Genomic DNA, 21,819 nt, shown 5'->3' with positions numbered 1-21,819 from the left:
TTCCCCAATTCTTTGATTACAGGAGATTCAAGTAGGGAAGGAAGAGTTTGGGAGGCCAAGGATAAACAGTCAAGAGAAATAATAGTGCAGCCTTCAGGCAAGGTCCGGGTTTCCCATCAGTACACAAAACAATATTTCTGAGCTGTTTTGCTGATATTGAAACACCCTCCAGGTGGGAGAAGCTAAGGATTAACAATGGTAAGCTGCCGACAAGCACATAGACCCCAAACTGTCTGGAAACTGTAGGTTGATGATGCTGATTCCTACTTACCTCACCTCCAACCCATCAGAGAAATGTCCATGAGCTGATCACAGCCTCTCTGAACCATCCCTATAAATCTCCTCACTATGGATATGTGATTGAGGGCAATCTCTATAGTCTAGGAGGCTGGAAAGAAAGAGTGAGAGGAATAAACTCAGAGGAAGACTCAGCTGAAAAATGCTTACACAGTAAGAGCCATAAAAGAATTTACAGTACTCCAGTGTTTGGTCTAACATTGACTGCTCCTTTTCTATGAGCTTTCAACTCAATATTTTTTTTTTTTTCATTAAAAAATAACTCAGATGGTTAAAAAGAAGTGAACAGGAACTCATTACTCAGAAGATTTCTTCCTTGTTCAGCTTTGGCTATAAGACACCCATTCATCAAAGGAAGTTATAAGTTATTAACTTGCTTTGTGCAATGGTTACATATTAGTAAAATCAAGGAGAGGCAGTTACATTTAAAATTTTTTAAGACAAATAATATATAATAATTCTCTAAAGTCCAAATTGAAGTCATGGAAAGATTATTAAAATCCTTAACTATCAAACCTAAGGGGACATTAACACTTCAAACCCCTTTCTTTTTTAAGAGTTAAGGGATTGGATGAAGGATCAGAAAATCATGTGACTTTTTTCAGATAGCTATTATGATTAAAATTGAACAATAGACTTGAGGGTGAGGAAAGGCACAGTGAAGTGGAAATTTTCTGTTTCTCTCCTGGACAGGTTTCAATATAACTGCTTGTAAAAAATAAATTTTTTAAAAAATCAGGAAAAACACTTCCAAAGGGGTGGGGGAAACCCTCCCAAACTCACTTCTTTATAAAAACAGTAAGTACTGGCAAAAATAGTCAAAATTAACTCTTCGTTATTCTGGACATTAAGCAAAGGCTAGTAACAATGCAATTTTTCTTGTTTCCTCAAGAAAAATGACTGAATCTCTGTAGGAAAAGAAAACCATGTGCAGTGTTAACCTGCCTTATTCCCATCCCCACAGTAATCTTGAAATGTAACAATCTTGCTACCAGCAGCAATTTAGAAATGGCTGAGGGAGGCAGAACAGATCTGACACTCCCCTGAAATCTCCATTCCCAAAGAACTGTCATTCTATAACTTATCTGGTAGCTCCCTAGAAATCCCCACTCACAGACCTGGTTCTTATTTGACCTAACCCAGCACGTTCTCAGTGGAATAGCCTTGTCCCCGCCCCAACACCAGTCCAAAACCATCTTTGGGTGGCCAAGGTGGCGGAGTTGGGAGACACTAAGCTCACCTCCCCCAAAGGCACACCAAAATTACGGTTATTTTCAGAGTCAACTATTTATGACTGGCTGACTAGACTAGAAGATAAGCTTTTCCACAACTAAAGATACAGAGAAGGAAGAACGAGACAGGTAGGAAGGACAGAGATGCAGCATGGTCAAGACCCACACACACAGGAGACCTGAGAAGAGGAGGAAAACCACAGTTGTAGAGGTTCTCCCCAAGGAACAAGGGGTCCAAGCCCCAAACTAGGCTTCCCAATCCGGGGGTCCCACACGGGGAAGATGAACTCCCAGAACATTTGGCTGTGAAAGCCGGGAGAGCCAGAGAGCAGAGGGGAACAGCAACTCCACTCTTAAAAGGATGCACATGAGATTTCACATGCTCCGAGACCCAGGACAGAAGCTGTATGTAAAGGAGTCTGGGTCAGACCCACTTGCTAATCTTGGAGCACCTCCTGGAGAGACAGGAGACAACTTGAACCCTCCCTTCCAGGGACATAAACACTGGCACTAGCCATTTGGGGTACATATTCCACCTTGAGGACACTGTGCTGGCAAGCCCCATTTTGGACTCCTCACTATAGCCTGTTAGAACCAGAACCCCGACCTTCCCACTACTTGATGGACACCAGTCCTGAGATGTCCCAAGCCAAGCAGCTAACTGGATGGGAACACAGCCCCACCCACCATCAAGAGGGCTATCATAGGACCCTCTTGAGCCCAGGGGACTCAGTCCCACCCACCAGAGGCCCTAGGATCCAGCTCCACTCCAGTGGGCCAACACTAGCCCCAGGACTCTCCACAACCCACCAGTGGGTGGGCACCAGCCCGACGCTAACCTGGGCCCTGGTCTAATCCACCAGCAGACCAACAGCAGCTCCAGACACTTTGGGCCCCTCAGCCAGCCTCCCTGGCATCCAGCCCTAGCTCTACCCACCAGCAGGTGGACACCAGCTCCAGAAAATTCAAGAGCCCACGGTGAACTATGTTGGGACCTGACCCTGCCTACCAGGGCTATTATCAAAAACAAACAAACAAACAAACACAAATATCAAGTGTTGGTGAGGATGTGGAGAAAGGGAACCCTTGCGCACTGTTGATGGGAATGTAAATTGGCACAGTCACTACGGAAAACAGTACAGTGATTTCTCAAAGAAATGAAAATAGAACTACCATACTACTCAGCAATTTCACTTCCAGGTATTTACTTCTCTGTTAAAAAAAAAAAAAAAACTAAAAACACTCATTTGAAAAGATATATGTGCCCACAGTTCATTCTAGTATTATTAACAATAGTCATGAAGGGAAATCCCTGGTGGTTCAGTGGTTAGGACTCCTCGCTGCCACTGCTCAGGTTCAGTCCCTAGCTAGGGAACTAAGATCTTGCAAACCATACAGTGCATCAAAAAAAAAAAAGAAAAAATAGCCATGATATGGAAGCAACCTAAGTGTCCATCAATAGATAAATGGATAAAGAAGATGTGGTGTATGTATACAATGGAATATTATTCAGCCAAAAAAAATTCATTCTTTTTTTACTCATCTATTGGTGACAACATGGATGGATTTAAGGTATTATGCTAAGCGAAATAAGTCAGACAAAGACAAATACTGTATGATTTCACTTATATGTGGAGTCTCAAAAGCAAAACAAATGAACAAGCATAACACAGAGAAGTAGTCATAGATACAGAGAACAAACAGGTGATTGCCAGAAGGGAGAGGAATGGGAAGAGGAGTGAGACAGGTAGTGGAGATTAAGAGGTACAAACTTCTATTTATAAAATAAATGAGTCACAGGGATCTAATATACAGCATGGGGAATATAGCCAACAACAATATTACACTGTTTTGTATAATGATAGATGATAACTAGACTTCTGACCATTTTATGATGCATAAAAATATCAAATCACTCTTATATACCTGAAACTAATACCATATTGTAAGTCAATTACACTTAGACTTTAAAAAATCACAAATGGTCATTGGCAGAAAAGAATAAAACCAAACAACAAAACCTCAGGAAAATCCATGGCAATTAACATCCCAGGTGCCTATGAAAGCAAGAAGTGAAGTCACTCAGTCGTGTCCAACTCTTTGCGCCCCTTGGACCATGTAGCCCACCAGGCTCCTCCGTCCATGGGATTCTCCAGGCAAGAATACTGGAGTCGGTTGCCATTTCCTTCTCCAGGGGATCTTCCTGACCCAGGGATGATAGCCATAGGAGTTGGGCAAATAAGGGGCTGAATAAAACATTTTAAAAGAAGAATCTGGTGAATAAAAAGTTTTGGGGGTCTTTGAAAAGCTCAACATACTCTTTAGAATCTAGAAAGCCACCTGCATGTACTGGGCTCTGAGTATGTCCAGGGAAGACCTGAGAAGGTCCTAATTTTTCCACCTCTGACTAGCCTCGAGATTCTGCAGGAAAAGAGAATGAAGGCTAAGGTAGGGTTGTGAACTGCCTGTGAAAACACTAAAAGCAAGTCCCGAAATGCACAGAGAACCCCTTGGGGTTCTTACTGGGAACTTACTGGCTGGGAGACTTACTGGCTCAAGAAATTTAAGGACATGTACCTCCAATCACTAGCTGTTCACCAGGCTAACTGAACAAAGACTTCAGTGGCTGTACATAGCAAAGAATATCGACTCTATAACTTGTCCAGGGAAGTCACTAAAAAACAAACAGCAACTACAGTGACATCCACAATCCCAAACAGCAACAACAGCAAACCCTGGTTAGGGGGAGGTGAGGGAGGGGATGGTGTAATTATCAGAGTTTTCACAATATGTTATTTTAAAAGCAGATCTAACCAACAAGAAAAAAAAAAAAAAACAACTATGAGACATGCAAAGAAACAGGAGAGTATGGATCATACTCAGGGGTATTTTGAAGCACATCATGGAAGAACTGGCAACCTCTCAGTTCCCTTGTATCTGCAAGACATCTCTTTATAATAGGCATCTCCTTGTTTTATTCACTATGTGCTTACTGGTGCCATCAAAGAAAAATTCTTCCTTTTTTTTAGTCTGTTTTAGGAATTCTGATGACTGCATGTCTTCAAAATGACTTTTCTAAGACAAGAAAGAAAAGAAGAAGGATTGCCAAACACAACTTTTGGCTGAAAAGAAACTCTTTGTGCAGATAAAATTCTTGCCACACTTCATTCTACAGCTTATTCTGCTATTTTCATGAAAAAGGGACCTCCTCAGGTCATTATCAGTCATCACCTTCTACATAGACAGGTGCTCATAACAAAGACTACTCAGGTCACCCTGAAGACATTTTTTAGCATGGCTGCTCAGGCACTTTAGTCATGTCCAACTCTTTGTAAACCAATGGACTCTAGCCCACCAGGCTTCTCTGTCCATGGGACTTTTCAGGCAAGCATATTGGAGTGTGTTGCAGTTTCTTCCTCCAGGGGATCTTCTTGACCTAGGGATCAAACCCACATCTCCTACGTCGGCAGGTGGATTCTTTATCGCTGAACCACCAGGGAAGTCCTTTAGTTACAGAGGCAAGACTATTATTAGAACCAGATCTCTGAATCGCCACATCTTTTAAAGGGTTCTGTCAGGAAATGGAAACATGGGGGAGATGACTGCACGTCCACTCAGAAGAGGAAAATCTTTAAAAGCACTTGAACTATGAGCAGAAGTTTCCTTTTCTCTAAGAGAAAAAGAAACCCAATTCTTGTTTGACTTTGGGGGGAAAATATCCTTTAGTTGCATTACCTGACATTTAGTTACACTTACACGAATAAAATAAATCTTTCCATTAAAATCTCTACAGTCACCATCATGGATACTATTGAAAAATTATATGAGTTCTCGGCTTAGCTGCTGAAATGAAACAAAGAGAGCAGGACTGGCATCCTTCTAACTTTTTCAAAAAAACATTTTTTAGAGCAATTTTAGGTTCACAGCAAAACAGAGCAGAAAGTACAGAGATGTCACATACGCTCTCTGGCTCCACATACACACAGTCTTCCCTGCCTGTCAACACCCTATACCAAAGTGGTACACTGATTACAATCAATGAGCCTGCACTGACACATAATTATCACCCAAAGTCCATACTCTGCATTGTTTAACTATTGGTGTTGTACATTCTATGCATTTTCACAAATGTATAACAAATCCACCATTATAGTATCATACAGAGTAATTTCATTGCCCTAAAAATCCTCTGTGCTACACTTCTTTATCCCTCCCTCTACTCTAACCCATAGCAACCACTGACCCTCTTCCTGTCCCCAGAATTTTGCCTTTTCCAGAATATCATATAGTTCGAATCATATAGTATCAGACTTTTTGGATTAGTATCTTTCACTTAGTGATGTACATTTAAGGTTTTATAACTCATTTCTTTTTAGCACTAAATAACGTTTCATTGGTTATGGAATTAAGCTGGTTTCATAGTTCCACATCTTTTCATGGTTTCATAGCTTATTTCTTTTTAGTACAGAATAATGTTCCATTGTCTGAATGTATCACAGTTTATCTACTCACCCACTGAAGGACATCTTGGTTCTTCCAAGTTTTGGCAACTCTGAACAAAGCTATTATAAACATCCATGTACAGGTTTTTGGGTGGACATAAATTTTCAACTCACTGGGGTAAATTATCAAGTAAAGAGATTGAGAGATTATATAGTAAGAGTATGTTTATTTTTTGTAAGAAACTACCATACTTTCTTCCAAAGTGACTATACCATTTTGCATTCCCACCAGCAACGAATGAGAGTTCCTCTTGCTACTCATCCTTGCCAGCATTTGCTCTTGCAGCATTCTAGATTTTGGCCATTTCCAGAAAATGAAGATCATGGCATCTGGTCTCATCACTTCTTGGGAAATAGATGGGGAAACAGTGGAAACAGTGTCAGACTTTATTTTGGGGGGCTCCAAAATCACTGCATATGGTGACTGCAGCCATGAAATTAAAAGATGCTTACTCCTTGGAAGAAAAGTTATGACCAACCTAGATAGCATATTGAAAAGCAGAGACATTACTTTGCCAACAAAGGTCCATCTAGTCAAGGCTATGGTTTTTCCAGTGGTCATGTGTGGATGTGAGAATTGGACTGTGAAGAAAGCTGAGCGCTGAAGAATTGATGCTTTTGAACTGTGGTGTTGGAGAAGACTCTTGAGAGTCCCTTGGACTGCAAGGAGATCCAACCAGTCCATTCTAAAGGAGATCAGTCCTGGGTGTTCTTTGGAAGGAATGATGCTAAGGCTGACACTCCAGTATTTTGGCCACCTCATGCGAAGAGTTGACTCATTGGAAAAGACTCTGATGCTGGGAGGGATTGGGGGCAGGAGGAGAAGGGGACGACAGAGGATGAGATGGCTGGATGGCATCACCGACTCGATGGACGTGAGTCTGAGTGAATGCCGGGAGATGGTGATGGACAGGGAGGCCTGGCGTGCTGCAATTCATGGGGTCACAAAGAGTCGGACACAACTGAGCGACTGAACTGAACTGAACTGAAGAGGCATGTAGTGGTATCTCACTGTTTTGTTTTGGGTTTTTTTCCCCAATACTTTAATTTCAGGTCAAAAAAAAACACAACACAATATTCAAACCCCATGTCAAACATGGATAGGGATAGGGCTTGCTTGAGGCCCTTGTATCCTGCCTTAGACAGAAGGACAGAAATAAAACCACCAGACATCAGCAGAGGGAACCACATGAGCCAGGGCCACTAGGGCTGCCACTGGGTGCACCATGGGGATGCTATACAGAGGGAGCAGGCTGCAGGTAGAAACTCCTAATCTACTTTCATGCAAGAGGCATCCTTGTCACCCTCAAGGCGGGGAATCTCACCAGGAACAGCAGCACTGGGCTTCTCTGCCATCACCTTGTCTTCATCAACGCCCAGGCCAAGCTTTATCATGTGGGAGATGCATCTGGAGTGGGTCTGGGGATCCTCAAGCAAGAAGCCAGAGGAGAGCAGTGCAGTTTCAAATAGCAGCACCACCAGGTCCCTGACGGCCTTGCCGTTTATGCCTGCCTCTTGCCTTCTGCTGCAGGGTCTCCAAGACGGGGTGGTCAGAACTGATCTCCAGGTGCTTTTTGGCCATCATTTAGTCCATGGTCGAGTTGCCCCAAAGTGCCTGAGCTTTCATGATGCACTGCATGTTGGCTGTCCAGCTGTGGTGCTCATCACAGAGCAGCAGGGTGAAGACATGAGCCTGTTGGAGATTGTCACCTTCTCCACCTTCTTATCCAAGATCTCTTTCATGAGTTTGCAGAGGTTCTCAAACTTGGCCTTGCTCTCCTCCATCTTCTTCTCCTCCTTGTACTCAGGCAGCTCCAGGCCCTCCTTGGTCATGGAGACCAGACTCTTCCCATCAAACTCCTTGAGCTGCTGCACACAGTGCTCATCAGTGGGCTCCATCACGTACACTACCTCAAAGCCCTGCTTCCACACGCACTCCACAAAGGAAGAGTTGGCAACCTGCTCTTTGCTCTCACCAGTAATGTCACAGATGGACTTCTGGGTCTCCTTCATGCGAGACATATATTCTGAGAGAGAAGTCATCTCATCTCCAGACTGGGAGGTGTGATAGCGCAGCAGCTCGGAAAGGCATCGCCAGTTAGTGGAGTCCTCATGGATTCCAAGCTTCAGGTTTTTAGAGAATGCCTCATAGAATTCCTTATATTTCTCCTTGTCTTCTGCCAGCTCAGAAAAGAGTTCAAGGCACTTCTTAACAATGTTCTTATGAATAACCTTCAGAACTTTGCTCTGCTGGAGCATTTCTCGGGAGATGTTCAGGTGAAGGTCTTCAGAGTTAACCACCCCATGGATGAAGTTGAGATATTCTGGAATCAACTCATCACAGCTGTCCATGATGGACACATGGCAGATATACAGTTTGGTGGTCTTTTTCTTTTTGTTCTCGAAGAGGTCAAAAGGAGTCCAACGGGGGATGAACAGCAGTGCTCTGAATTCCAATTGACCTTCTACAGAGAAGTGCTTTACTGCCAAGTGATCTTCCCAGTAATTGGTAAAACTCTTGTAGAACTCACCATATTCCTCCTGGATGATGTCATCAGGGTTTCTGGTTCAAATGGGCTTGGTCTTGTTCCATTCTTCCTGAGCAATGTACTTCTCCTTTATCTTCTTTGTCTTCCTTCTCCTTATCTTTGCCACTATCATCCTTTTCATCTGAACCCACATCTTCAATCATAGGCTTCTCTTCATCATATTTATCTTCCTATTCTTTCTCACCTTTCTCTTCTTCAGCCTCATCATCACTGATTTCCTTCTCATGTTTTCTGCAGATAGAGTTTTATGGGATAGCCTATGAACTGTGAGTGCTTCTTCACCACTTCTTTGACCCACCTGTCTTCCAAGTACTCTGTATGGTCTTACTTCAGGTGGAGAATCACTTTGGTACTCTGGCCAATAGGCTCACCATGGTCAGCACAGACAGTGAAGGAACTGCCAGCAGAAGACTCCCAGGCATACTGTTCCTCATTGTTATGCTCTGTGATCACAACCACTTTCTCTGCCACTAGGTAGGCAGAGTAGAAGCCCACACCAAATCACCCGATCATAGAGATGTCTGCACCAGCCTGAAAAGCCTCCATAAATGCTTTAATGCCAGACTTGGCAATGGTTCCCAAATTATTTACAAGATCAGCTTTGGTCATGCCAATGCCCATGTCTACCAGAGTTAGAGTACATTCCTGGGGGTTCAGGATGATGTCAATTTTCAGCTCTTTACCAATGTCCAATTTGGAAGGATCTGTCAGGCTCTCAGCAAATCTTGTCCAAGGCATCAGAAGCATTACTGATCAACTCTGGAAGAAAAATTTCCTTGTTGGAATAGAAGGTATTAATAATAAGAGACATGAGTTGGGCAATTTCTGCCTCGAAGGCAAATGGCTCCACCTCTCTCTCCATGGTGCACTTCCTCAGGCATCTGCAAGGGTAAGAATCCAGGTACTGGAGAACACAGAGCAGGCAATGGCTGCCTCAGGCTCATTTGCCTCAAGAAAGCTGCGCAGGGGTGACTCTTAGAGAGCCTCACTGTTGTTTTAATTTGCATTTCCCAAGTGACATAGGATGTGGAGCATCTTTTCATATGCTTATTTGCTGTCTGTATATATTCCTTGATAAGGTCTTTTGCCCATTTTTAATTGGAATAGTTTCTTTACTTATGGTTGAGTTTTAAGAGTTCTTGGTATATCTTGGATAAGTTCTTTAACAGGCATGTCTTTTATAAATGTTTTCTCACAGTCTATAGTGTCTACTTATTCTCTTGAGAGTTTTCACAGAGCAGAGGTTTTTAATTTGAATGAAGTTCAGCTTATCAATTATTTCTTGCATGAGTCCTATCTTTGGTGTTGTATCTAATAAAAAGGCATCACCATACCCGGAGTCATCTGGATTTTCGTGTGTTATCTCCTTGGAGTTTTGTAGTTTTTTTGTTCTATAGTTAGGTTTATGAGTAATTTTGAGTTCATTCTTGTGATGGAAGTAAAAACTCTGTTTCTTTTTCTTTTTCTTTTTTTTGCATGTGGATATCCAGTTGTTCCAGTAGCAATTGTTGAAAAGACTAATTTTTCTCCATTGTATCATCTTTGTCTTTTGTCAAGGGTCAGTTTACTGATTGGTTTACATTTCTATGGATTGCTTCTGGGCTCTCTATTCCGTTCCATTGATCTATGTATCTACTCTCATAATACTACACTGTTTTGAGGGCTGTAGCTTTACGGTAAGTTTCTAAGTTGAGCAGTGTCAGTCCTCTCTTATAAATTTAAAATATAATACTTATTCTAAACTGTGTAGTGTATACATCGAAATGATTCTCCCAATTAGTATTATTTTAACCAATGCCCATCAAAGGTTTTAATTTTCCTACGGAGAGATCAAGACAGTACAACTACTTCATAATTCCACTAATTGACCAGAAAGAGGCTAAGTGGTGGAATTACAGGCTTTTGAGGTTTTATTCAAGAGATTTCTGGGTGAAATTCAGTATCAGCATCCTAATTTTAATTACAGATAAACATGGTATAGAACTGCAAATTCTCAGAACTCACTGAATATCTGTTACTGTAAAATTATGAGTTCAAATTTCCCCGAGTCAACTTAAAATATTATAATATATAACCAAAGCATATGAAAGGAAAATGCAAAATCAAAAAATAAACTCTGATTGTAAAATGAATCTTACTCAGAATGTTCAAGAGGAAAATTTTATAGATTCATATAATTCCTTTCAGGAAATAGAACTATTTCCTAGAAGATACCATTCTTTCTCATTATAGTACATTTTAATTGCAACTGAAATCCCATGTTTTATCACATTTGCATAAGATTTAGCATTTTTGGTTTAATGTAAACTCCAAATATTTGCCATGCCCCAAATTTCCAATTTTGAGCTCTGTAATAACTGCATATATCATTACAGAATGAAACAAAATTATATTCTTTAAAAATCAAGGTAAATCCACAGATTTTCTAGTTTCATTGCAATGATTTTTTAAAAAGTCTTTCGAAATGTAAAGGGCATTCAATACAAAAATCCCCAAATTTGGAAACAACATTTTTGTCAGAAAAAGAAACATTATTTTAAAATGACCACATTGACAAAGAACAGTAACTCCTTGTTCTTTTCCAGAATCTAGATTTTTTGCCTTTGGAAGATTGTAAGCCCTTGTTCTCAAACTTATCAACTCCTTGGTTTCTTCTTATTGACCCCAATATAAATTTGCTTCTTGAGTTTTAAACTCTGCCAAGAGTCGGGGTGGGGGGCGGGGAGGATCATTGCTTTAAACTGAATTTAAACCAGTTAAAACCAGTTAAGGCTTGTAATTTCATTCACAAGCCTTCTAGCTAAAATTCGTCAAGTACATGAAATCAAAATGCCCCCATCCATGGTCTTCTTCCCAGAGCAGTTCCTCGTGACCAGGGCGACACCTGGAGCAACACAGATGGGAGGTGGCAGGACCAGGGAGTGCACTCCGGTGTAAGGCCTTCTCAGGGGTAACTTTCACAGCCTCCTATCCTGCCAAGGATTCTGGGGCTTTGCTCCATCTCTTAGCTGTTTCCAGTTGAGAAAGCCTGCATTCTACCAGATGAAGAGCTAAGGACTGGAAGAATATGTCCTCCTCTGCAGTTTAAAAAAATAAAATTCCTTTGTGTCTTCTGCCAGATGGCAAGGTTCTCCTGGCTTGTGACCCAGGGGCAAATCTAAACCCCTTTCATGGGCCCTCAAGGCCAGTAAGACGTGATTTTCACCTCACCCACACCACCCTCTGAGGCATCACATATACGCCCCATTCACATGTCACACAGTTTTGTGATTGCTTTGTCTTGCCTTCACGTATTAGTTTCCCAGGGCCACTGTAACAACATGTCGCCAACTGAGTGGCCTAAGCAACAGAAGTGCACTGGCACACTTTCCTGGAGGCTACAGTGAGATCAAGGTGTCAGCAGGGTTGGCTCTCTCTGAGGGGCCATGATGGGAGATTTTGCTTCATGCCTCTCTTGCAGCTTCCAGTGGTTTTCAGGCAATCTTTGGCATACTTTGGCTTGTGGAAGCATCACTGGGCTCTTTGCCTTTAAGTTTAAGTGGTGTTCTCCCTGTGTGTGTCTTTATGAAAAACAAAATTTAACTGAGTAAGCATTAAAGATCTTATTGGCTCTGTATAAAGATTCATGATTCAAGATTCAAGCAGCATCAACAATCTAGCAGATGGAAAGTTTCCCTGAACAGTTAAACAAGGCAAGAGATTTTATAGACAGACTAGAGCAGGAATAAAGAAGTACTAGGCAAAAAAAAGCAGATTGTTTATTGCAAGATGACTTTCCTTAGAGGGTATGGCAAGGGTCTGACAGGCAGATTACTTGACTAATGTTGATCAGGCGATTCTTGATTGACTAGGGTAAGATTCCACTTCTGGGAGAGCTGAAACTGTAATTAAAGTCTGAGTTTGGTGATTTGGGGGTTGGCATAAATGACTCCATTTAGGGCCTGTTGCCTTTTCAACATCTTCACATCATCTCCCTTCTATGCACATCTGACTCTGTGTCCAAATTTCCCTTTATAAGTACACCAGTCATACCAGAACACGTGTGTGTGCATGTGGGCAGTTGTTCAGTTGTGTCCAGCTCTTTGTAACCCCATGGACTGTAGTCCACCAGGCTCCTCTGTGCATGGGATTTCCCAGGCAAGAATACTGGAGTGGATTGCCATTCCCTTCTCCAGGGGATCTTCCCTACCCTCGGATCAAAGCTGGATCTCCTGCATTTCAGACAGATTCTTTACCTTCTGAGCCACCAGGGAAGCCCTTATTGCCTAATAAGGTCACATTCTGAGGTCTTGGGGGTCAGAGTTGGTGGGACACAATTCAACCTGGCACACACTGAACGGTAAGAGCTTTAAGGACAGGTCTGTCCTGTGACCCATTTTAGCCCCAGAGCCCCATTAACACCTGTCACAGTGTGTCAAATATTCAGTAAGTATTTGCTGAATGGGCTTCCCTGGTGGCTCAGACAGTAAAGAATCTGCCTGCAAGGCGGGAGAACTGAGTTCAGTTCCTGGGATGGGAAGATTTCCTGGAGAAGGGAATGGCAATCCAATCCAGGATTCTTGCCTGGGAATCCCATGGATGGAAGAGCCTGGTAGGCTACAGTCCATGGGGTCGCAAACAGTGGGACACGACTGAGCGACTTCACACATTCACTCATTCAGAACTACTGTGCACAATCCAGCAATTCTACTTCTGGACATAAACCCAAAAGAGTTGAAAGCAGAGACTTGAACAGATACTTGTACAGCACATTCATAACAGCATTATTTACAGTAGCCAGAGATGGAAACAAGCTCCCACTACATATCTTCTTCTATCTGAGTTACTTGACCAGATGTTAGCATTTGTTTCTCTTCCAATTCTTCCTCCTCCTGCCGCTCCCCTTCCCCCAGTAAAGGAGGATTTAAAAATTCAGAAGTGATTATAGTTGCCTTAAAGAGAAAATTATTCCAAGGAGAAGTGAACCATCCTCAGTGCTTACATACACAACCAGGACTCAAGCAGAACTTTGAGCCTTGATTGAGAAATTTCCCAATTCAAGTCAGGATCCATTGGAATTTGCTAATAAATTCAAGTCAACCATCTGCTCCTATGAGCCCAGGTTTTCAGATGTATATTAGTTAATACAACTGTTAGTTTCTGAAAGTAAAGCAAGGGTATTAATAAAGAAAAAAAGATGGAAACACCTCTTAGTGAACTTTGAATCACATACTCTAGAGGCTCACACTGAATACAAGGGATTAGCTCAAAAACTACTTGAACTTAATCCAGAGCTTTTTCTAAAAACTGTAGACTGGACAGAGATTCAACAGTGTAAGCAAAGATCAAATGAATCAATTCTGGACTATTATGAAAGGTTTGGGGAAAAGAAAAAGAAAAAAATTAAGCAATATTCTGGCTTGACACCTGAGTCATTCTCTAACCACCAATATGACCCTTTGCTTAATTCTGCCTTTTCAGAAGGTTTAGATGAGGATTTGGCTACTTTGTCAAAAGACAATCTAGGTTGGTCTGAGTTACACATAAACGCTCTTGTTATACTGGCTGACCAACTTTTCCAAACCATTTAAAGAAAAAAAGGAGGTATCTATGAAAAGTATGAACCTTCAATTGCACCAATTAAGTACACAATGCCTGTTGAAGGTTAACCGACCCCCAACTGGTTTAATTCCCAACCAGTAGAGAAGCTAGCTTGAAAGAAAATAGTAGTAAGTCCTGAGGAAATAAGTCCTATTTGAAGAACCTGATTTTTGCTCCCTGATCCTTGAGACCAGAGCTCTCAGGATCACTTATCCAGACCATCTCTAATTTCTGAGACTGAAGGGGGACAAAAAGGGTATGAAGCCTTTAAAAAGAATTTTTTATTCCAACTGCTACTTATAAACTAGTGAGTTTTATATTGTGATATCTGACTCATGACTAGGTTTAGAAAATGAAGTTAGATCTCTCAGTGTGTCTGTCTGAATACATGTATGTCTTAAGAGTCGTCAATATAATAATCAGTATAATACTTTCATTGTGCCTAGGTTTAATATAAGCTAACTAAGATCTTATTATATGTGTTGCAAATTTGTCAGCAAGGAAAATAACTCCATGTGAAGAAACTTTTAAGGAAAGAAAATATAATAAGATAAGAATTGTGAAGAGATCATGTAAAGAGATACAAAAAAAATGTAATGAGATAATGGAATACGAGAAAGTTTATTGACTAGCTAGTCACTCCTAAACAAAATAAGGTACTGAAACATTTAATGCTAAACACTGGCTCCCTCTTATAGAAAACTTAAAGATATTTTGGACTACTAATGAATATGTTTGGTGCCATCCTGAGAGGTTCTCTACAAGAAAGCAAATATTTTTAGAAATTTTTCCTAAATCATCTAAATTATTATCACTGGTATTTATGTTCATCAATCTACAGAATACTAATATAAATGACAGTTGATGGTTGCTTAAGAAAAGTAGGATGCGTATTCTCAGTAAAGACGGCATGTAAATGGAATTGTATTTTATTAAGAAAAAAGGAAGTAGGTCTGGTTTACAGATGACTGTTTCTGGATGGGCTACAGAAAGTGAGGAAGGTTTGCAGAAAGCAGGCCCCAAGAAAAGAATTTCATGCATGGTACAAGTTTTCTTAAGATGCTAAACTGCCTTTGATAACAGATTTTAAGTTTATTTACCTCTGAAGTGATCTGTTCTGTAATTGGCCTTTGGAAACTTTGGTACTTTAGCTAAGTGAATAACTGTTGTTTCACAGTGACCTATGATCCTATCTGACTGAGTGTTCTAAATTCTTTTGATATTTATTGACAAAATTCTCTAAATCAAAATTTAATGAAGTCCTTTGAACATTAGTTAACTTTGGGATGCTTCAAAGGGCCCCTGAAACATCCCAAAGAGAGATATTAAACTAATTAAGTTTTTTGGTACATTAAATTACATGGGAAGTATTGTCAATAAGTAATAAATCTTCTTAGGTTATGTTGTTGTTCAGTTGCCCAGTTGTGTCCAACTCTTTGTGACCCTATGGACTGCAGCACACCAGGCCTCTCTGTCCCTCATCATCCCCCAAAGTTTGCCCACATTCATGTTCATTGCATCGGTGATGCCATCCAGCCATCTCATCCTCTGACACCCTCTTCTCCATCTGCCCTCAATCTTTCCCAGCATTGGGGACTTTTCCAATGAGTCAGCTGTTCCCATCAGATGTCCAAAATACCGGAGTTTCAACTTCAGCATCAATCCTTCCAACTAGTATTCAGGGTTGATTTCCCTTAAGATTGACTGGTTTGTTCTCCTTGCTGGACAAGGGACTGTCAGGAGTCTTCTCCAATAACACAGTTCAAAGGCATCAATTCTTTCAGGTCTGCCTTCTTTAAGGTCCAGCTCTCACAACTGTTGTGACCGCTTAGGTTATATTGTACAGTAAATATTACTAATACAGATATCCTAGAAATTATATAGAGTTTCTAAAATTCTGAAATGGTGTAAAATGTTATCAGTCATAATTCTAGTTATTGTCTACAAGTGTTATATATCACAGCAGTGACCAGGTTACTTTGTCAATTGAATTGTCATCAGATTTTAAATGTGCCTTTGTAAGTCTTTTGTCATTGTGGTTTCACTGATGCCTTTGCAAGAGTGCTTCCTTTTTAAGATTAACAGAAAGAACCTTCTGAAGTGTCTAACCTTCAGGACCAGAATGCTGAACTGAGTAAGAGCTGAAAGCATCCTAATGGGAAAACACCTGATGGCTTGATAAAACTGTTAACAAAAAGAGTTAGTTACAGAAGACAGTGAACACATGAATATCATTACAATTTTTATGGTTTCCATCTGAAAAATTGTTGGGTTGAATCTGTGTTTTCCACGTATAAGGAAAACCTTCCCCTCCAACTAATCATGGCTTACAATAATTTGGTAAATTATACATTTGTAAGCAGAATTGAAGCATTTATCCTTTTTCTCTATCTGCTCCTCCAGAGATTAGAAACCCTTAGATTCCCAGCAGCTTTATCACATAAATTAGGAGGGCTACCTCACTAACAGGTCAGAAATTTCAAGGTATATTGGGTACCTTGTAAAGGGAGGAATTCACCTAGATCTCTTAAGTCCTTGGCGTGACTCTCCCAGCCCTGAAAGGTGTTTTTTGTAAGTTCAGTGTGCAACTCCTTCCAAAAGTTTCAGCAAAGCAAAAAGCCTATATGATAAATTATAGTTACATAAATTGTGAGGCCATGGTTTTTTGAGACCACACTTATTTTGCAACAAATAAGGTCTTCCCCAATGGCTCATCAGGTAAAGAATCCACCTACAATGCAGGAGACGCTGGAGATGCATGTTCAGTACTGGGTTGGGAAGATCCTCTGGAGGAGGGAGGAAATGGCAACCCATTCCAGTATTCTTGCCTAAAAAATCCCATGGACAGAGAAGCCTGGCAGGCTACAGTCCACGGGGATGCAAGAGAGTCAGATACAGCTGAGCGACTAAGCACGCATAGGTGACAATTGGCTTCCCAGGTGGCTCAGTGATAAAGAATCCACCTGCCTATGCAGGAGACATGGGTTCTATCTGTGGGTTGGGAGACCCCCTAGAGAAGGAAATGGCAACATACTCCAGGTTTGGTTTTTTTTTTTTTTTAATGTTTTAGTTGTGTGTATCTTTAAAACCTAAGTACAGAAGGTTTACTTTGTGAGTTAAGTATTTTTTCCTTATTTGGGTCCAGGCTGTAAATCATCTTCTTACAGGAGCTCCCTTCTTATAGGATGGTCCAATGTGATTTCCTCAAAGGAGGCAGCCAGCCAGCCTCATTGTGGATCTTTACATCATCAAAGAGGATGTCTCTTGCTCAATGGTGTGCAGCTAAAGGGATTGTTTGGGAGAAATGAGACCTTGCTGGTGTTGGAGGATCTCCTGTGGAGGCGTGGATCAGTAGTGGCTCGCCATGGGAATGGGGGCACTGGCAGCAACAATCCTGGAAGATGCCCCTTCACCCACTCCATATTCTTGCTTGGGAAATCCTATGGATGGAGGAGCCTGGCAGGCTACAGTCCATGGGATCGCAAAAGAGTCAGACATGACTTAGCAGCTAAACAATAACAACAAAATGTGGATATTTGGTAGAAATTAGGGTAATTTTAGAGAGAAAGATATTATGTTTCAAAAAATGTTAAATTCCAGTTTTGTTCATGGAGGTCTGCACTTACTGATTCATTTCCCAGAGAGTTCCTTGTTGTTATACTATATTATCGTAAAGGTAATTGAATTACTAAAAGGACACTCTAAGTTTTGTTTCTAAAGCTTATCTCAGTAATCTTTGAATGAAAATCAGATACCCCAGGACCTGCAAACAGGGGATCACGTATATTGGAAAAGATATAAAGGATTATTTCCAAACTGGATGGAAGGACTTTTTATCAGATGCTCTTAACTAGCTCATGCACAGTGAATCTGAAGGGAAACTGACTCTTGGATTAATTCCCACTTCTAAAGGCCCCTACATCAGACTGGTCTATAGAGAGGAATGCTGACCTCAAACCCACCTTAAAACAAAGCTCAAACAGAGGAAACTACACCCACCATGAGAAGAAGAAGATAACATCAGAAGTGACAGCTTACCCAAGATGCTGGACCTGATCATACAATTATTTATAATATTTTCTTGACTTCTTAGACCTCTGCATATAAATCAAATGTTTTTCTATCATGGACACGATTCTGTGCTCATTTTAAAAATCAATCCAATTGTTGAGTTTGCAGCCAATTATCTGTGTCTATACTTCTAGACTACTTTGATGGACTTCTCCATTCCAAGCCTCTAATTGGCCCTAAGGAACTTGATTTTAGAAGAAAGGAAGTTCAGTCCTGTTCAGGCTACTCTTCATATTACTAGAATTCTCTCACCTGGCCAGTTAGTTATTGCTCTGATTCTGGCCATAAATATGAATTTTCCTCTAAAGTTACTCAAGCTCAGTCAGAGCAACAAGCAAAAATTCAGCCAAGGAATTAAGGAATAAAACCTCCCACAATTATGGGATGGATTTATGTGATTAACACCAGGCTATCATCATTTAAGTTTTAAGGCCTTCCTTTATCTTGAGAACAGTTAAATTATACTAAGGATAACCAGCCTAGTAACACTAGGAAATTGGGCTGGGACCTATGGACTGTGCAGATATATAATTTCCCTGAAAAATAAAGATTGGTGCAGAATAAACTAAGTCAGACGACCTGAGGCTATATTGGGCTACACTTAATGGAAGTTCTCGGCTGAATTCTTACTTATGACTTTAATAATACTGCTAGCTATGCCACTGTACTTTGCCTGTTTTACAAGATTGTTGTTTCTTGCATTACCAAATGTGTGACAGAAACTTCAATGAAAATAATCATGACTAGGCGATTTAAAGAAGTTGATCAAATCTATAGTTTTGTATGCAGTCAGTTGGAGAAAGAAATGGCAACCCACTCCAGTATTCTTGCCTGGCAAATTTCACGGACAGAGGAGCCTGGCAGGCTACAGTACATGGGGTCTCAAACAGTCGGACACAACTGAGCAACTAATACTATGTGCTCAATGATTGTAACAGTGTAACTCTAGATATGAGAAGATACAACAAGAGGGAATTTTTCCTGGACCATAACAGATTAAGAGAGGTAGGTGCTCCAGAGCCCTTTGGTTACTGTTGATAGACCTAGTGAGTAACAGCACATTGAGCGGCCCATCAGCAAAATCTTTGCCAGATCTAGGAATGAGCCTTTAGGGCACTGTGGGACGAAATGGCCAGGAAATGCCTTCCAAAGTACAGTCGGATGTATGCCCATGAGAGAGCCCTGTCAACTACAAACCGGTACTTGCCATCTACCTCTGCAAGGATTAGATCATGTACTGCTGCAGCTGCTGACCTTCAGCGTCCCCTGAAAGGAGTTCAGGGTGGAGAGCAGAAATGAGGCACTCTGTGCTGGTGTGGGGTGGATGTCCTGGGGAGGGGGGGATGGTGTGAGGTGGGGGGATGAGGGGGAGATGGGGACTGGAAGGACAGATCTTCAGATAGATAATCTCAGAAGCTGATTTTATGAGCCCAATTCTTGTATTTCCTCACATCTAGAAAAGCGCTGAAGTTCTTCATGGTGACGACTATTTCTTGTGACTAAAGCTTCCTGAGACCAGTAGAAATTTTCTGGAAAAAATAGGGACTTGATTGCATGTACTCTGCCTTCACCAAAATCACATGTATATTCTCCTTCCCCCCTACCTCTTTGGAGCAGTTTCTCAGAGCTATTTGAGGTGCTATCTCCCAGGCTACAGTCCTTTTTTTGCCCCAAATAAAACTTTACAGTCAACTCTCAGGCTGTGTATTTTTCTTAAGTCACCACTCCCACAGCCCCCAAAGCACAGCGCTGCCCTCGCTCCCTGCTCTCACCTATTTTCCTTTCCACCGCCTCTCTCTTCCCTCTTCCCCTTCTTTCAAGTGAGAACTGGCAACCACAAACCCACAGAAACAACGCATCCCTCTAGAAAAATTTAACGAGGCGAGATCAGCGAAGAGCTGGAAGCGGAGTGGGCCCTCCAAATCCTCCCGCGCAGCTCCCGAAGAGCAGCCGACCACCCATAGTGGGAGCACCAGGGTCCAGGCTCCCTGGTCGGGCCGGGACCGCGACCGGTGCCCTCCTCCCGCGGGGAACAACCTCCTCACTGGTCCCGCCCGGAGCGAGTGCCAGCCGCCGGCCGCGCCCGAGCCGCCCCGCTGGCCAGGGTCGGACGGGGTGACCGCGGGGGTGTGCGCCTGGCCGTGTGGGGCCGGCCTCGGGAGAGCCCGCCCCGGCCCGGCCCAGCCCCGCCCGCCGGCCCGCGCAAGCCGCCTTCGACTCGCCGCCGCCCTCCTTCGACCGCCCGTCCGGCTCGCACTCACCGGCGCTCGCGCTCTCGCCGCCAGCCGCAGCCATGGATCCCCGAGCCGCACGCGCCCCGGCGCTGAGGCTCCTCGCGCTGGGCGCGTTGCTGTGGCCCGCGGCGCGCGCCTGGGAGCTCACCATCCTGCACACCAACGACGTACACAGCCGCCTGGAGCAGACGAGCGAGGACTCGAGCAAGTGTGTCAACGCCAGCCGCTGCGTGGGCGGCGTGGCACGGCTTGCCACCAAGGTGCACCAGATCCGCCGCGCCGAGCCCCACGTGCTGCTGCTCGACGCCGGCGACCAGTACCAGGGCACCATCTGGTTCACCGTGTACAAGGGCACCGAGGTGGCGCACTTCATGAACGCCCTGCGCTATGATGCCATGGTAAGACCGCCAGCCCGGCAGGCTGCGGCGCCCCCGGGGGGGAGTGTCCGAGCGAGAGAGATGCCCAGGTGAAGGAGCCGCAGATGGTGAGGCCGTGGGTGGCGAGCCTAGGACCCCGGCGCTGAGCGATGTGGAGAGAAAGCGAGACTCCCGGCAGGCTTCCAGGGGGATGCTTACGTAGACGCCCCTGGCTGATTCGTCTTAAATGGACTGATGTTGTGCCTCCACCAGGAAACTGGGTATTTAGAGGAGCAGGACTCGGACTTGCCAGTGAGGAGGTTCAGCTGGGATGTGTAGGTCCTCAGTTACACTGTGCCCTGGACCGAGGTAGACCCCTCACATATCTCTCATTTACTGCTTGGTCTTTCGAAGAAATGCTTTATCTCCAGTTAATTGGAAGGGAAACAAACTCAGGGACAAAGAGGTTAAGTGCGTTATCCAGGTCATGTGCTGGGAGAGGGAGCGAGATAGGATAATAACAGATCCCAGATCCCTTTGACCCCAGAGCTTAAGCATAATTAAGCTCACAGTCTTGGGGAGAATCCCAGCTGGACACCTTCTGTGTGCAGCTGACTTTCTCTGTGCCTTAGTTCCTGCCTCTAGAAAACAGGGTAATAATCCTGTCTGCTTTCAGAGGGTTGGCCGACACATAGTTGTTGTTTAGTTGCTAAACTGTGTCAGACTCTTTTGCGGCACCATGGATTATCATCTGCCAAGCTCCTCTGTCCGTGGGATTTCCCAGGCAAGAATACTGGAGTGGGTTGCCATTTCCTTCTCCAGGGCATCTTCCCACCCAGGGATCAAACCCGCATCTCCTGCATTGGCAGGTGGATTTTTTACCACTGAGCCACTAGGGAAGCCCACTTCAGAGGGTTGGCTGGCATATGGTATGACCTCTTTAAATGTTAGTTCTTATTATTACCAGGCACTGTTGTAGAGGTTTAAAAACAGAAATA

General features: G+C 42.8%; 1 protein-coding gene and 1 pseudogene across 1 annotated transcript in view; one reads left to right on the top strand and one right to left on the bottom strand.

The window, feature by feature from the left end:
• Window positions 1–7,300: 7,300 nt before the first annotated feature.
• Window positions 7,301–9,461, bottom strand: LOC128053488 (heat shock protein HSP 90-beta-like; annotated as a pseudogene).
• Window positions 9,462–20,524: 11,063 nt separating this feature from the next.
• NT5E (5'-nucleotidase ecto) overlaps window positions 20,525–21,819 on the top strand; it is a 67,706-nt gene continuing 66,411 nt past the window's right edge. The window contains exon 1 of the mRNA XM_052645986.1: window positions 20,525–20,863. Within this exon, the coding sequence (XP_052501946.1) occupies window positions 20,525–20,863 (339 nt within the window). The remainder of the gene's footprint in view (window positions 20,864–21,819) is intronic.

This window comes from Budorcas taxicolor, chromosome 9 (genome assembly GCF_023091745.1).
Source record: "Budorcas taxicolor isolate Tak-1 chromosome 9, Takin1.1, whole genome shotgun sequence".
NCBI classification, from domain to species: Eukaryota; Metazoa; Chordata; class Mammalia; order Artiodactyla; family Bovidae; genus Budorcas; species Budorcas taxicolor.
Note: the sequence above shows the minus strand (reverse complement) of the source record. Positions and strands in the feature narration are given on the sequence as shown.